General features: G+C 52.7%; 1 protein-coding gene across 10 annotated transcripts in view; it reads left to right on the top strand.

Annotated features, from left to right (window-relative positions):
- The first annotated feature begins 4,786 nt into the window (after nt 1-4,786).
- Wnk2 (WNK lysine deficient protein kinase 2) overlaps nt 4,787-16,601 on the top strand; it is a 107,330-nt gene continuing 95,515 nt past the window's right edge. For all 10 annotated transcript variants that reach the window (XM_057788122.1, XM_057788119.1, XM_057788121.1 and 7 more), the window contains exons 1-2: nt 4,787-4,925; nt 5,456-6,138. In XM_057788122.1, coding sequence (XP_057644105.1) covers nt 5,458-6,138 — 681 coding nt within the window. In that variant the 5' untranslated portion in view covers nt 4,787-4,925; nt 5,456-5,457. The remainder of the gene's footprint in view (nt 4,926-5,455; nt 6,139-16,601) is intronic.

Raw genomic sequence — 16,601 nt, 5'->3', positions numbered from 1 at the left:
TCTTCTCGAGCACCCCTAACACATCTTCTCCCCCTTCACATTCTCTCTGTTTCTCTGGATAAAATATTGCTTTAAAACTAATGTGTTAAGAGAAAATTATTTTTTTAGATTGGTTTATTTTATGTGTGTGAGTCTTGTAGCATGTGCACACCTGGTGCCCACAGAGATCCAGAAGAGGGCATCAGATTCCCTAGAACTGGAGTTACAGATGATTGTGAGCCACTATGTAAGAGCTGAGACTTGAACCCGGGTCCTCTGCAAGAAGAACAAATGCTCTAACCAGTGGGTCATTTTCCTAGCTCTCAACACGTTTATTTGGGGAGGGGGATGGGAGAGTCTTCAGAAGCCAAGATAGCCCCCACTCATTACGTAGCAGAGAATGACCTTGAGCTACTGATCCTCCGGAATGCTGGGATTCCAGGTGTGGAATCCTACTAGATCTAGTCCACGCATTGCCGAGGATCGGACTTGTGTATATGAGACAAGTACTCTGCCTACCCTTCCACTTTCTTTTTAAATTACATTTAAAAAGAGAAAATAAGCCCCTGTTCTAGAATGTTCTCTCTCCCTCTAGACTCAGTCACTGACTCCACCCACAGGTTGCCCTAGTCACAAGAACCAGTCCAAGCCAGGTTCACATCCTTTTTCACTACAACACACCTGGAGCTTCCTCTTTTCTGGGGTTCACTCTCTCCTCTGGGCTCAGACACAGCTCTGCTGCTTCATCCTCTGGAGTGCTGGGATTGTAAGTGTGTACACGGCGCTTGGCTTATGCTTGTATCTTTGGGTGCTTTCCATATACTTTCCAGTGCTACTTTCAGAGTTTCGCATCTCAGAGTAAGGTCTTTGATCCATTTTGAGTTGATTTTTTTTAATGCAGGATGAAAGATCCATTTTTATTCTTTTGCATGTGACTATCCAGTTTTCCCAGCATCATTTGTTCAAGAGACTTTTTTCTCGAGGGCATGCCTTTGACAACTTTATAGACGATCAAGTGGCTATGGCCGCGTGGGTTTGTTTTCTTTCTTGATCCTCTATTCTATTCCATTGGTCTGTATGTCTGATTTTATCTCAGCACTGTGCTGGTCTGTTTTTTTGTCTGGCTCTATAGTATAGTTTTTAATCAAGTCTGAGGATATCCCTGTTGTAATCAAGTCTGAGGATATCCCTGCCATTATTAATTTTTTTAGGATGGCTTTGGCTTGTGTGTGTTTCTGTATGAACTTTAGGATTGTTTATCCTATGGCTGTGAAGAAAGAATGGCATTAGAACTTGATGAGGATCATGTTAAATCTGTAGATGTCTTTTGATAATATAGACATTTTCAATGTTTTGTCGCACCCCTCCCTTGCCCCCGAAACAGCTAGGTCTGGAACTCACTCTGTAGACCAGGCTGGCCTCGAACTCACAGAGATCCGCCTGCCTCTGCCTCCCGAGTGCTGGGATTAAAGGCATGCGCCACCACTGCCTGGCCATTTTCAGTGTTTTACAGCTTTCATTAGAGAATTCTTTCATCTCCTTGGTAGGGTTCATTTCTAGGTATCTTGTTTCTTTGGGGCCACTGTGAGTGAGGTTCTTTTTCTATTTCTTTCTCAGCGTGTTCAATATAGATCATTATTTATTTTTGCAGTACTAGAGAGCAAGTCCGGGTCTCTGTGCTCATCAACTAAGCATCCTACCACTGAGCTCCACCCCATGCCTGACAGTCCTGCTTTATACTCTATCATCTGCCCATCAGAGCTGTCACCTGAAACTCACCTGCCCCTGGGATCACCTCGTAATCAGTATTTACTCAGAAGACTTTTGGCCTATTTTCTGGTTTATATGCCTTATTCTAGAACTTTATTTTTCCTTGTCTCCATTTCTTTTTTTCTTTTTTCTTTTCTTTCTTTCTTTCTTTCTTTTTTTTTTTTTTTTTTTTTTTGATTTTTTGAGAAAGGGCCTCATGTAGCCCAGGCTGCTCTCCATTTGCTATGTTAGTTAAGAATAGCCTTGAACTTCTGATGGTCTGTACCTCCATCTCCTGAGTGTTAGGATTACAGGTAGGCATCACTATATCTGGTTTGTGTAATTCTACTTTGCTTTCTGTGGCTGTCATCAAATACCGACCAAAAGCAAGTTGGGGAAGAAATGGTTTATGTGGTTTATAGGTTACAGCCCAACACGGAGGGAAGCCAAGGCAGGAGTTTACGGTAGAAACCTGGAGGTCGGAACCAAAACAGGAGCCACAAAGGAACACTTCTTGTTTGCTCAGCCGGTGTTCTTTTTGTTTGTTTGTTGTTTCAAGGCAGGGTTTCTCTGTGTAGTTTTGGAGGCTGTCCTGGAACTTGCTCTGTATTCCAGGCTGGCCTCGAACTCATAGAGATCGCCTGCCTGTGCCTCTCGAGTGCTGAGCTTAAAGACGTGCGCTACACAGCCTGGCCAGCTTGTATTCTTATATAACCCAGGACTACCTGCCCAGGAGTGGCACTGCCCACAGTGGACTGCCAAAATAAGCCATCACTGCTTCGTTTCCTGTTAGGTGAGCTTTCTACCAACAGAGCTACACACTCAACCCATGGTTCAGAGAATTCTAAGGGTGCCTCATTGTTGGCAGGAAGCACCATTCCTCACTCCTTCCTGTAGCAGGGTAAGGTCATTGCGGAAGTGGTAGGTGACCCTGTGCCATTCAGTCCACTTCCCAAGGCTTTTCCCAGGAAGAATGCCTATCATGGAGAGGGAGATGCAGGACCGAACAACACTGTGGCATGGCCATGCCCCTGCTATCATCCCCCAGACTGAAGGTCAGGCGCCTACCTGCCCCCATATTGGGCCACTCACTGTTCAGTGGTTGTTCTTTGTCCTGCCTCATCCCTCCTCAGATCTCAGGGAGGACTTCCTGGTACCCCCTGGCCACTCGCTCTGGCTTTCTGGGATCTGTTCTCCAGAACTGTCTCCTCCCATCTGTTGCAACTACCAGGGTGTCCTCTGAGATGGTCCCAGGGAAGACTTAGAGAATTGGCTGTGCTAGACCTGAGTTCTAGACAGACTGCTACACCTGCCCAGTGAGACCTGCCCCAGACCCAGGGACCAGCTTCCCACTGGCAACACCGACTCCTCTCCCTAGCTAAGGCTTCATGGGCTCTGGTATGAAAAGGACAGTAGGACTGGCCTGTCCCCCTATGTTCCTTCCCACATTTGGAGTTTGTTGAGCCCTTACTGTGTGCTGACAGTGTAGGATATGACCACTGCACTCACCCATGAGCGAGCAGACAGCATGTCCTCTGCATGGGCAGATGTATCTTCAGGTGTCTGGCCTTGGGGGCTCTTGTCACCTGGGGGCTCTTAGGCACTGAGGTCATGAGGGCTGAGGAGGCTTAGGTGAAAACTACAGAGCGGAGTCACTATAGTCCTTCTTGTGTCTTGAGCAGTGATAAAGGTGGGAGACAGCCTGGGGGCAGCCTCTGAATCCTCATCTCCAAGGGGAGGGAACCTCGAATACAGTTCTCATCGAGCATTGAAAGCAGAAGCTGTATCTAGGGCCCCATGCAGATGCTTTCTGCAGGGTGCCTCCATGACCTTGACTTGTGAGCCCTAGGACACCCAGCAATGCAGTGGGAAGTAGGATCAGGAAGACAGAGACTCAGAGATGCCCCGGGACCTGACTTAGGGCACAAAGAGAACCCCTGGCTTCTAAATTCTATACAAGGGACCCCTTGATTCTATATGTTGGAATTCCAGGGCCTGTTAGTGACACCATCTGAGAGTCCTCGCAAAGAGATCAATGGCTTTATCCAGTAGTTTCATAGCTGTGAACTCTGAAGACCAAGGGCTGGCATAGGGAATGAGTTCTTCATCATAGGAGGTATATAAACATGGCTGTGCAAAAGCACCCCCAGGAGTTAGACAACACATGGTGCCCAGTCAGACCCAGGCTCCCACTGACCAGTCTCAGCCTGGATTGTGCCCCAGGTTTGTGGATAGGGTCCTAATTCTTCACATACATCTATGAGGGTGTGGGGGGCAGCAGCTGTAGAGATGGCTGAGGTTTCTCTGTGTAGCCCAGGCTGGCCTCAAACTTGCAGTGATCTTCCTGGCTCTGCCTTCTGAGTGCTAGGGTTATAGGCATGCACCACCATGCCTCTTCTGTGTGTTGTAAGTGGATGGTTGCTTTCATCGCTAGTGACCCAGCAGGTATATATTCCGCAGGCTTTTGCTGTGTTCTGTTGGAAGCAGGAGACAGGCAGACTAGTGAGCGTTGACCCCAACGTGAGCTGAGATCCTTCTACTGTGATCTCTCTTACATAGTCCTTCCATATACCTTCTCTGCACAGGCCAGGACTCAAAGGGACTTTCCTGGAGGGGTTGGGCAGTCCATTCTGTAGGCTCAGGTTAGGAGAGGCAATGCTGGGATCTTTAGCCTCCTTAGGGAAGATGTAAAGGTCCTCACCCATCCTCTGCCCCAGCCTGATACCTGCGGAGAAAATAGGGCCCCTCAGGGTCAACAGTCCTGCGGACGATTTCCAAAGATCTCCAGGGCCAGGCGTCTGTTTGGGGCCGGAGCCGCAGGTGGAAGCCTTGGGGAGCATCCCGCAGGTGTCGGGGCTCAGGCGCAGCCAGGTGGGCGTGTCTGGCCCCGCCCCGCGCGCAGGCCTTGGGAGGGTGGGACGAGCGGAAGCCCCGCCCTCCCGCGCTCTTGGTCGGAGCCGGTGCGGGAGCGGAGGCGCGCGGAGCCGGCAGGAGCACGCGGGAGCGCGGCCCCGCAGCGGCCCGGCCCGAGGGAGCAGCACGCAGGAGCAGAGCGGCCTGGCGACCCCCGCCCCAGCGAGGACCCCGCCCCAGCGCAAAGAGGCCTCGAGAGCGGACTCTGGCCCCGGAGCGCGGCCTCGCCCGCTTCGCTCGCCCGGATCCCTGGGCTGCGGGCATGGACAGCGCCCGCTCGCCCTGTGAGTATCGAGCCCTCCCGCCCGCCGCCTTTGTGTGCGCGCCGCGCCACCGCAGCCCCCTCCCCGCGCGCCCCGGGCCCGCGTCCTTTGTAGAACCCGCTCTTATCCGGTGTTTCCCCCCTGCCCCGGGCCTCCTTGCCCCTTCCACAGCCGCCCGTGGGACAGCCCAGCAGGGTCGCTCCCGGGGTGGCCTTGACCCCTTTCTCCAGTCTCTGTAGCCCTTCCGTAGCTCCTGTGGGCCCTCTGGGACACCTAGCAGGTCGTCCCTCCTGGAGTCCCCGGGATAGCCCGAATCAGGCCGTGTTCGTGGCTTGGGGCTGAGAAGAGCAGGGCATCCCCTTGCCATCCGCGTCTCGGGGTCCTGTCTGCAGTCCCTTTCCCCGGAGCCCGGAGGGGACCGCCCGGCAGGCCACTTCTGCGGCGGGGCTGGGCAGGGCGCGGGCCCAGGGGCGGCGCTGTCTCATCCCGCGGCCCAGGCAGGTGCTGCGGAACTGGCGCTCACGCGGGGCCCGTGTGTCCTTGGCCCGCAGAGATGGACGGCGATGGCGGCCGCCGAGACGCCCCCGGCGCGCTGATGGAGGCCGGGCGCGGCACGGGGTCGGCGGGCATGGCGGAGCCACGGGCGAGGGCGGCGCGGCTCGGGCCCCAGCGCTTCCTGCGGCGAAGCGTGGTGGAGTCGGACCAGGAGGAGCCGCCGGGCCTGGAGGCGGCCGAGACGCCGAGCGCGCAGCCCCCACAACCCCTGCAGCGCCGAGTGCTTTTACTCTGCAAGACGCGCCGCCTCATCGCGGAGCGCGCCCGGGGCCGCCCCGCCGCGCCCGCGCCAGCCGCGCCCGCAGCGCCATCTGGCTCTTCGGGTGCCCCCTCGGACCCCGGTCCGGAGCGAGCGGGCACGCAGGAGCCAAGCCCGGATCCCACCACTGCCTCAGCCACAGCCGAGCCGGCCCCCGACGGCGGTCCGCGGCAGGAGGAGGCGCCAGCCCCAACCCAGGAGGACGCTGGAGCTACCGAGGCGAAGCCCGAGCCCGGGCGCGCACGCAAGGATGAGCCTGAGGTGGAGGAGGACGATGAGGACGACCTCAAGGCCGTGGCCACCTCCCTGGATGGCCGCTTCCTCAAGTTCGACATCGAGTTGGGCCGAGGCTCCTTCAAGACGGTCTACAAGGGACTGGACACAGAGACGTGGGTGGAGGTGGCATGGTGTGAACTGCAGGTGAGTGTCGGCACCCACAGGTGGGCTGTCCGCAAATGCGTCCTTGGGTGTGTCCTTGCTCTTGCGCAGGGCTTTAGCAGCCCTGGGGATGGTGGTGACTGGTATTGTCACCCTCTGTGTGGGTGCCCGGCAAGACATGTGTCGTGTGTATGGAAACCCTGTTGGTGCTGTTTCTGGACCTGTGCACAGGTTGAGGCTTGTCATCTTGGAGGTCAAGGCTGGCTATGTGCTATGCCACGTTGTGCCCACGGTGACAAAGACACTGTAGTGGGCAGTGGAGCTAGTTCCTGTTAGCCCCTGCCCCTTGGAGGTTCTCAGAACCCACTTTTATTGACTCAGTAGAGACTGGAGGTCGTGAGAGAGAAGGCAGTGTCTGGGCCCTTTTCTAGGTGGCTTGGAAGCTCCCAGCTGTCCTCAGATTAGCATCTTCCTTTGCCCTGTAAGATGTAGGTGTGATAGCTGCAGATGCCTGCAAGGGCTTCCTCTGACTCAGGAGTGATGCTTGGTGGCTTGGGGCCCTGCTGGCCAAGGCCTAGAAGCCCCATCAGCAGCTTCCTTGTGCTCTAAGAGCCTGGTTTGTTCGCAAATGAGATGTGTGAGTGAAAACCATGAAAAATGCCTGCCTTCTCTCTTTTTCTCTCCCCCTTCCTCTGCCTTTCCCTCTCTCCCCTACCCCCTTTTATTCCTTCCATCTCTATTTCTATCTCTGCCTCTTTTTCCCTTTCTTTTTGGAAGCAGAGGCTCAGCATGCATTTTTCATAACCTTGCCCTCACGTTAGCTGTATCAGGCCTGGCCCTGAAGATTATATAAACCGCAACCCTAGCCGTCCTGGGGCCAGCCTTGGAAGAGGAGGCAGCTCCTGTCACAAGGGGTGTTTACAGTCCCTCCCTTACTGGGAGGGAGGGGCAGCTGTCAGGCAGGGGCCAGATGGGAGAGTACTGGCTGGCGGTGTAAGCTTACCCTGCTGGCCTGTAAAGTTAGCTGGCCTTCCAGGGCTGGTGCATCCTGAGCAAGCCTGGGTGAGCTGGTGCCAGGGCTGCCATCCACTGCAGGATGCCTGCACTTTGGGCCCAGAAATGGGATTCAGGTGCCGTGTTCTTGCACCTGCAGGGTGCTCGGCATGCGTGTACGAGCTGGGCTCATTTCGAAGGTGTTTGAACTATGTCATTCAAAGCCCTTGTCTCCTCACGGCTCTTCGATTCTGTCATGACAATATGGCGTTTCATGAGAGAGTCTGTGGTGTCTTTGGGGACTTTCAGCAAGAGTTGAGGTTCTTTCTCTCTCAGGGTTCCTATGAGAATCACCCCCCGTCCTTTGCTTGGCATGTCCTAGACTTTGCAGAGAGGCAGCCTTGATGGTGCAGAATGGGTGTGGGTGGTGGGGAGCATGGCCCAGGATCTGGGAGTGTGCCCAGTGCCCCTGCCACTTGAAGAGGCACAGAGGAGAGGATTCAGAAGGGGAGATGATTCTCTGTTCTGGAGAACGGCATGGTTCTTGGCTCCCCATTTTCCTGCTCTTGGCAGATGACCGGTGTGGCTCTCTGAGCACCTGCTGGTGCCACTACTATGGAATGTCACTAAGGGTAGAGGTCAGAGAAGGTGCTACGGCAGGCTGGATAGGAGATAGACTTCCATAGTCCAAGCCTGCCTATCTGACCAGGGCATTGCAGAGGTGGGGGATTCTTGTTAATTCCCCTTCCCTTTAAAGCAAGACATGTCAGTCTTGACCTTGTTGTGGGTGGGGCAGCAGAAGGTGGGACCTGACTGGTAGCCTAGGGTCTTTGGATAGTTGGCTCTGGGTAAAAATGGGGTAGCTTTTGGATTTTAGTGCTGTCCCTTGCTTGGGGAGACTGGAACCCCCAGTAGGGAGAGAAACTGTCCTCATACCTGTTTCAGTGAGTGATGCTGTTCATGTTCAGCTCAGGCTGCCATGCATGGTACAGGGTCACCTTCCTCTATCTGACCCACCCTGGGAAGGCTCACATGACAGGGACCTCGACCAACTTAGAGCCCTCTAGATGAGAGCCCCCACATCTTAAGTCATATCAATGATGGGATCATTGAATGACTGCTTGATACCAACCAGGAGGTGGCTGGATGTCGCAGGATTTGGGAGGATGGCAGAAGCCTGACTGAGCCATGGGAGAAGCCCACCCAGTTGCCCCTGTGTGGTGTCCTGGGCTGAGGAGATAGTGGGGCAGCAGGATTCTACAGATACCCAGATCAGGGTACAGGCTAGGAGAGGGGAACCAGAGTCCTAGTCCTGGGTGGGGGTGGGATCCCCATCCATCATATGCAGAGCACGCCAGCAGGGTATGGGCTATAGGTTTCCTGGCGTTGGACCCAGGAGGGAGCCTTGTTTATCCGCCACCATGTATTGGGCTCTTCCCGAACCTCTGAAGTCTCCAGTGTTTCCAACTGTTGGGGAGGGTTCCTGGATTTTGGGTGGCATGGTGAAGGGAGGGTCTGCCAGGATGTTGTTTTCCTCTAGGGGAGGTTAGCCTCCACTGCCTTCTCTGGACACCCAAAGGGCTTCGGGCTGTTTACTCAGGTGCCTGCTGAGTGACTGCTTCCTTTCCTCACCCCCAGTGGTGGGCCTAGCTAGGCCTCCACAGTGGTAAACTGCTGGAAGTCTCTTTCCAGGGTTCCCTGCCAAGGGGCGGAATCAACACAGTCACAGGCCTTGTGAGTAGCTTAGAGGACACTGGGTTCCCTTTAGTGACTCCGTGTTGAAAGGGTTTGACAGGGAGAGCGGTATGTGCTTGTTCCACATCAAGGGCAGGAAGATGGCCCACCTTCTCAACTGCAGACATGCGGAGCTGGAGCCTGGATTTTTTTTTTTAAGCTGGGGGTGGGGAGGCATTTAAAAATATTTTTACCCTGTCGTCTATTGTTTGAATGCACTTTTACTCCTACTAGCAGAGCTCCTTACAGTGGCAACGGAGGAAGCAAAATCATGCCCAGAATCCTCCTTCCTCATCCTTTTCCCCTGCTTTCTGGGAACTCAATGTCCCCTGCTGTGTGCCCCAGTCTGCCACAGAAGTCCTGCTGCGTGCTGCTATGACAGGGAGGGAACTGTCTCTAAGAGGGGTCTGAGCCAGATGTAGGTCCTTTTGTGAGGTGGGGGTGTGCATCCCTTGGTCCTGGTAAGCCCAGCTTGCCCCTAGCAGAATGGTATGAGGCCTAAGGAGAAAGTGTGGGGGCGGGAGGCTTTGTCTTCTCAGCCCTGCCTAAGCCTTGCTTGCTAAGCAGGGAGAAGACAGCCTCAGGGTGCTCCAGCCCCTAAGTGGGTCCTGCTGTGTGTTATGGGCACCTAGAAGAGCTGTGTGCTCCCACCTCATGCCCTGGCCAGATGTAGAGTGTCCTCAGCTGCCAGCGCTGGGAGCAGGTGACACCCAAGGGCTCATCCTGTGTGGCTTATGCCTTGGAAGACAACTCAGGTACCCCTGAGACTTTTTAAAGGGTCCTCTCTGCCTTCACGGCGCATCTAGGTGAGATAGAAGTCCCAGGCCCAGGGCTGGGAAAGCCCCCAGGGTCATGCTGTGCTGTGATAACCTTGTGCAAGAGGCCTGGCTGCTAACTTACCTGCTCTCATCCCTGGCCCCATAGTGTGGGAACTGGAGGCAGTGAGCCATCGAACCAGCGGGCAGTGGTGCTTGTAGGGAGAGGACACTCCGAGACAGCCTGGCCTGATTTGGCTGGCGGTCACCTGGCCTTCTTCCTCTCTTTTTTTTTTTTTTTTTTATCCCCTGAGTGCCTAATTTTGTTCAAAGAGCTATAATTGACAACTGGTCTGTGTTAGCGCTGAACTCACCTCCTTCATGCATGCTGACCGCAGCCTTGGTTTGGTTGGTGGGAAGGGTTGGCTCTGGCTGCCTGAATGGCCTGTGGGTATGGCTTTCCCATCAAGTGTAGAAATGTGGGCACCTGTACTTGGGCCCCTCCCCCCATCCTCACTCCTGAGTGGTGGTGTGAGGTGTGTGCGGCAAGCCATGTGGTCGGCTACAGTGAACAGCAGTCCAGGCTGCGGCCATCGTTCCTGGAGTGTGAGGAGGCCAGGCACCCGTAGAGGCAGGTGCTTCGACAGATGGATGCAAACCTGATGGGTGTTCTCAGAGGCTCAGGCCTTCGCAGGTGCCCGGCTGAGTCTGATTTAAGACCAGATCTCCATGTGACTCAGGCATGATGGCTCTTTCTCTTCTCAGTCCCCATTGAGGACCCATCTCACCCATGAGGGTAAAACAGCACGTGTCATTTGTCTGACCTTCTGTCCTTGAGCTGGTGTTGCTACAGTTCTGGTTACCCAGATGCCTGTGAGGCAGCTAGATCCACTTCCCGTGGCGCTGGCCTGGGACACTCTGTGCAGATAGGCACATCTCTCTCTGTGTTCTGTCTGCGTGTGCCCTCTAGGACATTGCTGAGTGCTTGCACCCTGGAATTTCCTCCTGTTAAACATGGACAGGGTGTGCAGTCCTAAGACTGAGGCCCAGGAAACCTAAGGTAGTTACTGAGATAGCAGATAGGCCAGGTGGGGATTTGGGGAGGGGCCACTGAGGGCTGGAGGAGCTCAAGGTGATGTGTGATTGGCTGGGCCCTGAACTGGGAACAGCCACAGAGCCTGGGTGTGGGCGTGCTTGCAGTGAGGATTGGACTGGTGACTGCAGGGTCCAGAGACGTCTGAGGCAAGGATGGCTCCTGTGTACTTGGCCACTTGAGGATCGGGCAGGCTTTGAAGCTTCATGTTTGTAGGGTGCCAGGTAGGGCAAGGCTCTGCGGATGAGTTGCTACCCAGGAGATAACCTCAAGAAAAGGGAAGATGATGGTCTTGAACAGTGGTTCTCAACCTATGGGTCATGATGCCTTTGGGAGGGTCACATATCAGATATTTACGTCACGATTCATAGCAGTAGCAAAATTACAGTTATGAAGTAGCTTTATGGTTGGAGTTCAGCAAAACATGAGGAACTGTATTAAAGGGCTGCAGCATTGGGAAAGTTGAGAGCCACTGTTCTAAAGGATCTGAATGACCCTGGTCAGTAGTGCAGGCTTCTATGCTCATTGTTCAGGTTGGCTTTTGTTCAGTCTGGCCCTTGATTCCAGGCCTGGGACCACCCCAGCAAATGGATCAGGTCATGATCCGGGAAACACAGAGAAATGTCTGCAGATCTGAGAATGCTGTGGTGGGGACTTTGAAGACTTTTGGGAGGGAGAAGTGAATCGTTTGGACTGGACACCTGAGTAAAGGCCCAGAACGGGAGTCCTTGCATAGATGGCAAGGCAGTTAGATGGGCCGCAAGGGCGGCCTGGAGGCGTGGTCAGGACTTTTGTCGTGGTGTTCTGAGCAGAGGAGAGGGCAAGAGTACATGGCAGGGAGCCAGCCAGGAGGGTAGGGCGGAAGGCAGGCTCAACTCTGGTGTACTTGATTGTGTTAGAGCACGATTTGAAGGTGGGGAAGGTGGGAGCGGAGGACATGGCGGGGACTTGGGCCAGCAGAATACAGGACCAAGTTTTGCTGGCAGAACCTGCTTTTGGGAGCTTCAGGTGTAGATGCAGTCATGGAGCGTGAGGTGGGAGGTGGGAGGTGGTGGTGGTATGTGTGGGGTGTCTGAGCTCTAGTGGAGGCCAGGCCTGAAGGGAGTTTCTTAGAGGCCCTGCCGTCCTGGTGGTGCCCCAGGACAGGTGTGAGTTCTGTCCATTGTCATACAGGAGGGGAAAGGGTTTCCTCACTGCGTGTGCTGTCACAATAAGGAAGTACATATACTGTGACCTCTGTTGTCATTCTCGAGCCTTCTATGTTGCTAGCCAGCTATCCAAGACAGCTTCACAGTCTGAGCAGTGCTGGGCTGTTTGGCGTGTTCAGTGCTGACTGCTCACCTTCCAGAAAGCTCAGTCTTAGTTGTGGTTCTTCTGTGCCCTGTGGGTGTCTCTCAGGGCTTGTGGCTTGGACCTGGCTTTGGGCCGAGGCTGCAATGTGTTCAGTGTGAGTGCACAGGGTCCAGGTTACTGCAGTAATGGAGGAGAACTTGACCTGGTCCAGCGGAGGTTTAGGGTGTATGTCTCGTCTCCTTTGTGGTCTGCCCTGGGCCAGCAGCTGCGGTGAAACCCTTGTGTCTTTTTGCAGAGCTGAGATAGATCCTAGAGCCTCAGCCAGTGCTGCCCTGAGCAATGGTAGAAAGGGGGCTTTGGGAACATATAACCAGGTAAGATATGCGACCAAAGATTCTGGCCCTATACACATAGATAATGTGTGTGTGTGTGTATGTGTGTGTTGGGGGGCTTGCCATCTGGTGGGTACCTGCTTCTGAGAGCCTTAGTATTTTTACCTTGGGGTAGGGGCATGATGCTGGCCAATTCTCAGAACTGCATCCCATAGAGCATATGGATGGATCTGCAGTGACTCTCTTCCCACCCTCATAGTAAACAACAGTTTGTAGCTATGGAGAGCGAGTTGATCCTGCAAGGCTGAGCCCCAGTTCCCACCTTGGGGTGGGGGAACAGAGCCTGGGGCGCTGGGACATACCAGCCTCAGTATCCAGGTTGCAGATAAAGGCTGGAGCATGAAGCACAACAGCTGGGGTTTCCAAAGGCAAGTCAGAACCTGGATATGGCCCCTGATACCCAGGGCTGCAGGCTTCTGCAGGCTGGGGCGGGTGGCTGCAAACTCCCTGCTCCCCAGCATTTTTAAAGTCCAGTTTTGTTGTTGGTTCCCAGACTATTGGATTACTACTTCCAAGGGAGCATTCGTTAAATATATGTAGCAAGTCTTTCTCTGTCCTGCCAGTCAGCTCCCAAATAATGACACGGAGACTTATTAATTATGAAAACCCAGCCTTAGCTTAGACTTGTCCCATTAACTCTTATAACTTAAATTAGCCTCCTTCTATTAATCTGCTTTACCATGTGACTTTTTACCTTTCTTTCATTCTGTATATCTGTATATAAGTCTCGTTGGCATCTTGCTGACGTAATTTGCATGCTTAGATGATGCTTCCCGTTTCTCTCTCTGCCCGGAAGTCCTGCCTAGCTATTGGCTGTTCAGCTTTTTATTACACCAATCCCAGCACAGCCGTACATCGTCACACAGTGTACAAATATCCCACAACAAATATATATTAGAACTGTGGAAAAGAATAAAAGAGAAGCAACCAAGAAAGTGTGGTGTTGAGAGAAGGGTAGACAGGTGAGAAGAATAGAAGAGAGAGAAAGGTGATGGCTCTGATAAGGCAGCTCTTTCAACAAATGGTGCGGGGGACAGGTGGGCCTTCAACAGTGCTTGCCAGGTGAGAGGCGCTAGGATCCATCTCAACTCTGCAAAAAGACACAAATAAAACAAAAGTTAAAGAAAGAACATACACATTTGAGACCAACAGCAAGCCACACAGAACCTAGAGTGCATGCCCTTCTGAAGAATCAACCTAAAAAGGATCACATCTAAGTCGAAAATGCTCAGAAGCTTGACAAAAACCCAGGCGATTTTGGTTTTGGCCATGACCTTTTAGATGCCTCACCTAAGGCACAGCCCGTGACAAATAATTGATAAGCTGAGCTTCATTAAAATTAAAATCTCGTCTGTGACATACACAGTCAGGAGGATGAAAAGAGCAGCCACGAACTGGAAGAGACTTTTGACCAATACCTCAGTAAAGGAATCCAAAACACACAGAGAAGTTTTCAGAACTCAGCAATAAGAAAATAACCAGACTGAAAAAAAATAATAAGGTGTTGGTGGTACAGTCAGGAGGCAGAGGCAGGCTGGTCTCTGTGAGTTCAAGGCCAGCCTGGTCTACAGAATGAGTTCCAGGACAGTCAGGGTTACACAGAGAAACTCTGCCTCAAAAAACCAAATAAATAAATAAATAAATTTTATTAATTTAAAAAAAAGGTAGGCTAAAGACCTAAATGGACACCTGTCTGAGGGAATGCTCATATGGTCACTAAACATGAAATTATGCTTAGTATCGTGTGTTGCCAGGGAGAGGCAAACTTAAGTCCCAGTGAGAACACACCGAACCCCTGTTAGAATGGCCAAAGCCAGAATAGCTGACACCACCACCTGCTAATGAGGACATGGAAGACTCCCTCATCATCATGGGAATGGAAAGTGGCGACCCAGCAATCTTCCTCTCAGTATTTACTCTATGTCTCGAAGCATTGAAAGTTACAAACCCACATTAAAAACCTGTTCATGAATGTTGGTGACAGCTGTGTTTGTAAGTGTTAAAACACAGAAGCCCCCAAGATACCCCAAGATGAGTAAGTATATTTTGTGGTATGTCCAGAAAGTGGAGTATACCTCAGCACCAGAAAGAGCGGAGCTGTCAAGCCACGAAAGACAGGGAAGAATCTCAAATGCGTATGGGTAATGAAGACACTGACCTCTGATGGATCAACCTCATGCATGCTCTAAAAGGCAAAACCAAGGCTGGCAAGGTGACTCAGCAAGTGAAGCATCCAGATTTACAGAGAAAACTGACCCCTGATCTCTGACCTCTTTATGTGTGCCTTCTAGTAAATAAACAAATATAATTAAAAAAAATAAGCTTAACAAAGAAGGCAAAGTCATGGAGGTAAAATAAAGATAGAAAGCAGGGATAAGTGGGGACAGCCAGAACACAGTGAGGCTGTTCAGTGTGACGGTGTTGGCTGCAGGTGGCTTCACTTGTCTGAGGGTACAGGGTGTACGGGAACTGTCAGCCTTGACCAGTGTTTCCAGGGAATAATGACATGTCTATTTTGGCTTGTTGCTTGTAATAAGTGTGCCATTCCTATGGAAATTTTCCAGCACAGGGAACTCCAACCTTCCAGAACCCAGCACTTCTCTACGAAATGGGGTTTATGAAGAGAGAGGAGCCTCTCTACATCATAAAAGGTCACAGAAATAAAAAGCCACCTACTGTCCAACAAACACAGCTGCCTTGATTGTTTTACCTTCCAGTGCTCTGCAGGCACGCAGGGTTGACAGCTGTCAAGTCTCTCTTGATTTGTTGCTGTTGAGGGCCTCTGCTGTTCCATGATTTTCACCTGGCTCAGGGATACTGCCCCAGTCCTGAGGAGCTGTTTCCTGAGAGTGTAGCTCAACTCTTCTCTGGGTAGGTAGATGGACCAGCAAGGCAGCCCTGGGTCAGGGACTCTCTTAAACAACTGTGGCCCTCACCTTAATGTTTGAGGGCAAGCTATGTCCTAGAGTCCCTGGACCTCGATGTTCTGGCCAGGAGCACGATCCCCACCGGAGGGTGAGGGAAGGTGGTGTGAGAGAGAGGCTCAGAGCCTGCAGTCCTGGAGGCTTTGCTCAGGATGGCTCCAGGGTTTTCTTCAGCGGGGAGCCCTTGGCCCAGGCCTCAGCTCTACAGGATCTGAACATACCAGCTAGGCTGAGCATGGTCACAGGCAGGAAGGAAAGGCTTGGATTCGATGGGAACTCCCTTGGGTGCAGAGATCCACCTATGCACCCATCAGTCTTGACAAAACTCCACTTTCAGAGATGAGAAAGGCTCAGTTGGAAGGACCCTGTGAAAGATCACTTGGCAGAGCAGTGTCAGATGGCATGGCCCACAGTATCTCTGTTGCTTGAATGTCTTGCATGTATTCAAAGTGTGGCTGCAGAGAGAGGCCCGGGGAGTTCTGGGTCAGCCAGGCATGGTTACTGCAGAACTTCTCAGAGCCTTTAAAATGCCCACTGTGCTGTGAAGTGCTGGGCTGTCTGGGAGAGTGTGGCTTCCATTTCTGTGCAGGGTGTCTCCTGGCCAGGGTGGGGAGGTATGCACCGGTGGAGGGGGCTGGTGTTGGAGGTGTTCTCGTGATATTTCCCTGCATCTCTGCAAGTGTGGGCTGTCCTGCACGAGTCAGTGGTGTCGTTGATAGCATGCCTTGGCCTTGTGACCTCTGTGTGTCTCAGGCCAGATGTCCTGGAAGGGCCTCCCTCCACTCTCCTTCGTGCCTGACTCTCAGTGTATATGCTTTTGAATGGGTTGGGAAGACTTTCAGCTGTGAGCCTACTGCATGCTAATCCTAGGCCATGCCTGGAATCTGAAAGCTAGAGAGAGCCAGATTAAGAGCCAGATTAAGGACAAGGGCAGCTCACCAGTGTTGGTAGGGGACACAAGACATTTCTTTCTCTTTAACTCTCCTCATCCACATTGACATTTGACCTTCTTTTTTTTTTTTCAAGGCAGGGTTTCTCTGTGTAACAGCCCTGGCTGCCCTAGAACTCACTCTGTAGACCAGGCTGACTTAGAACTTGCAGAGATCCACCTGCCTCTGCCTCCCGAGTGCTGGGAGTAAAGGCTTGCGCCACTACACACACCACTACACCTGGCTGGTGTTTTAATTCTCACAGGAAAATCTTCATAGGTATCTTCTTTGATCTTTCTGGCTGCAGGAGAATCTGTGGTCTTCACTGCTGCAGGGTGTCTGGGAAAGGCTTGATTTGCGTGCCTGTTTTTGGTTTGTTACCTGAGACTGAG

The sequence above is a fragment of the Chionomys nivalis genome, chromosome 13 (genome assembly GCF_950005125.1).
Source record: "Chionomys nivalis chromosome 13, mChiNiv1.1, whole genome shotgun sequence".
Taxonomy (NCBI): domain Eukaryota; kingdom Metazoa; phylum Chordata; class Mammalia; order Rodentia; family Cricetidae; genus Chionomys; species Chionomys nivalis.
Note: the sequence above shows the minus strand (reverse complement) of the source record. Positions and strands in the feature narration are given on the sequence as shown.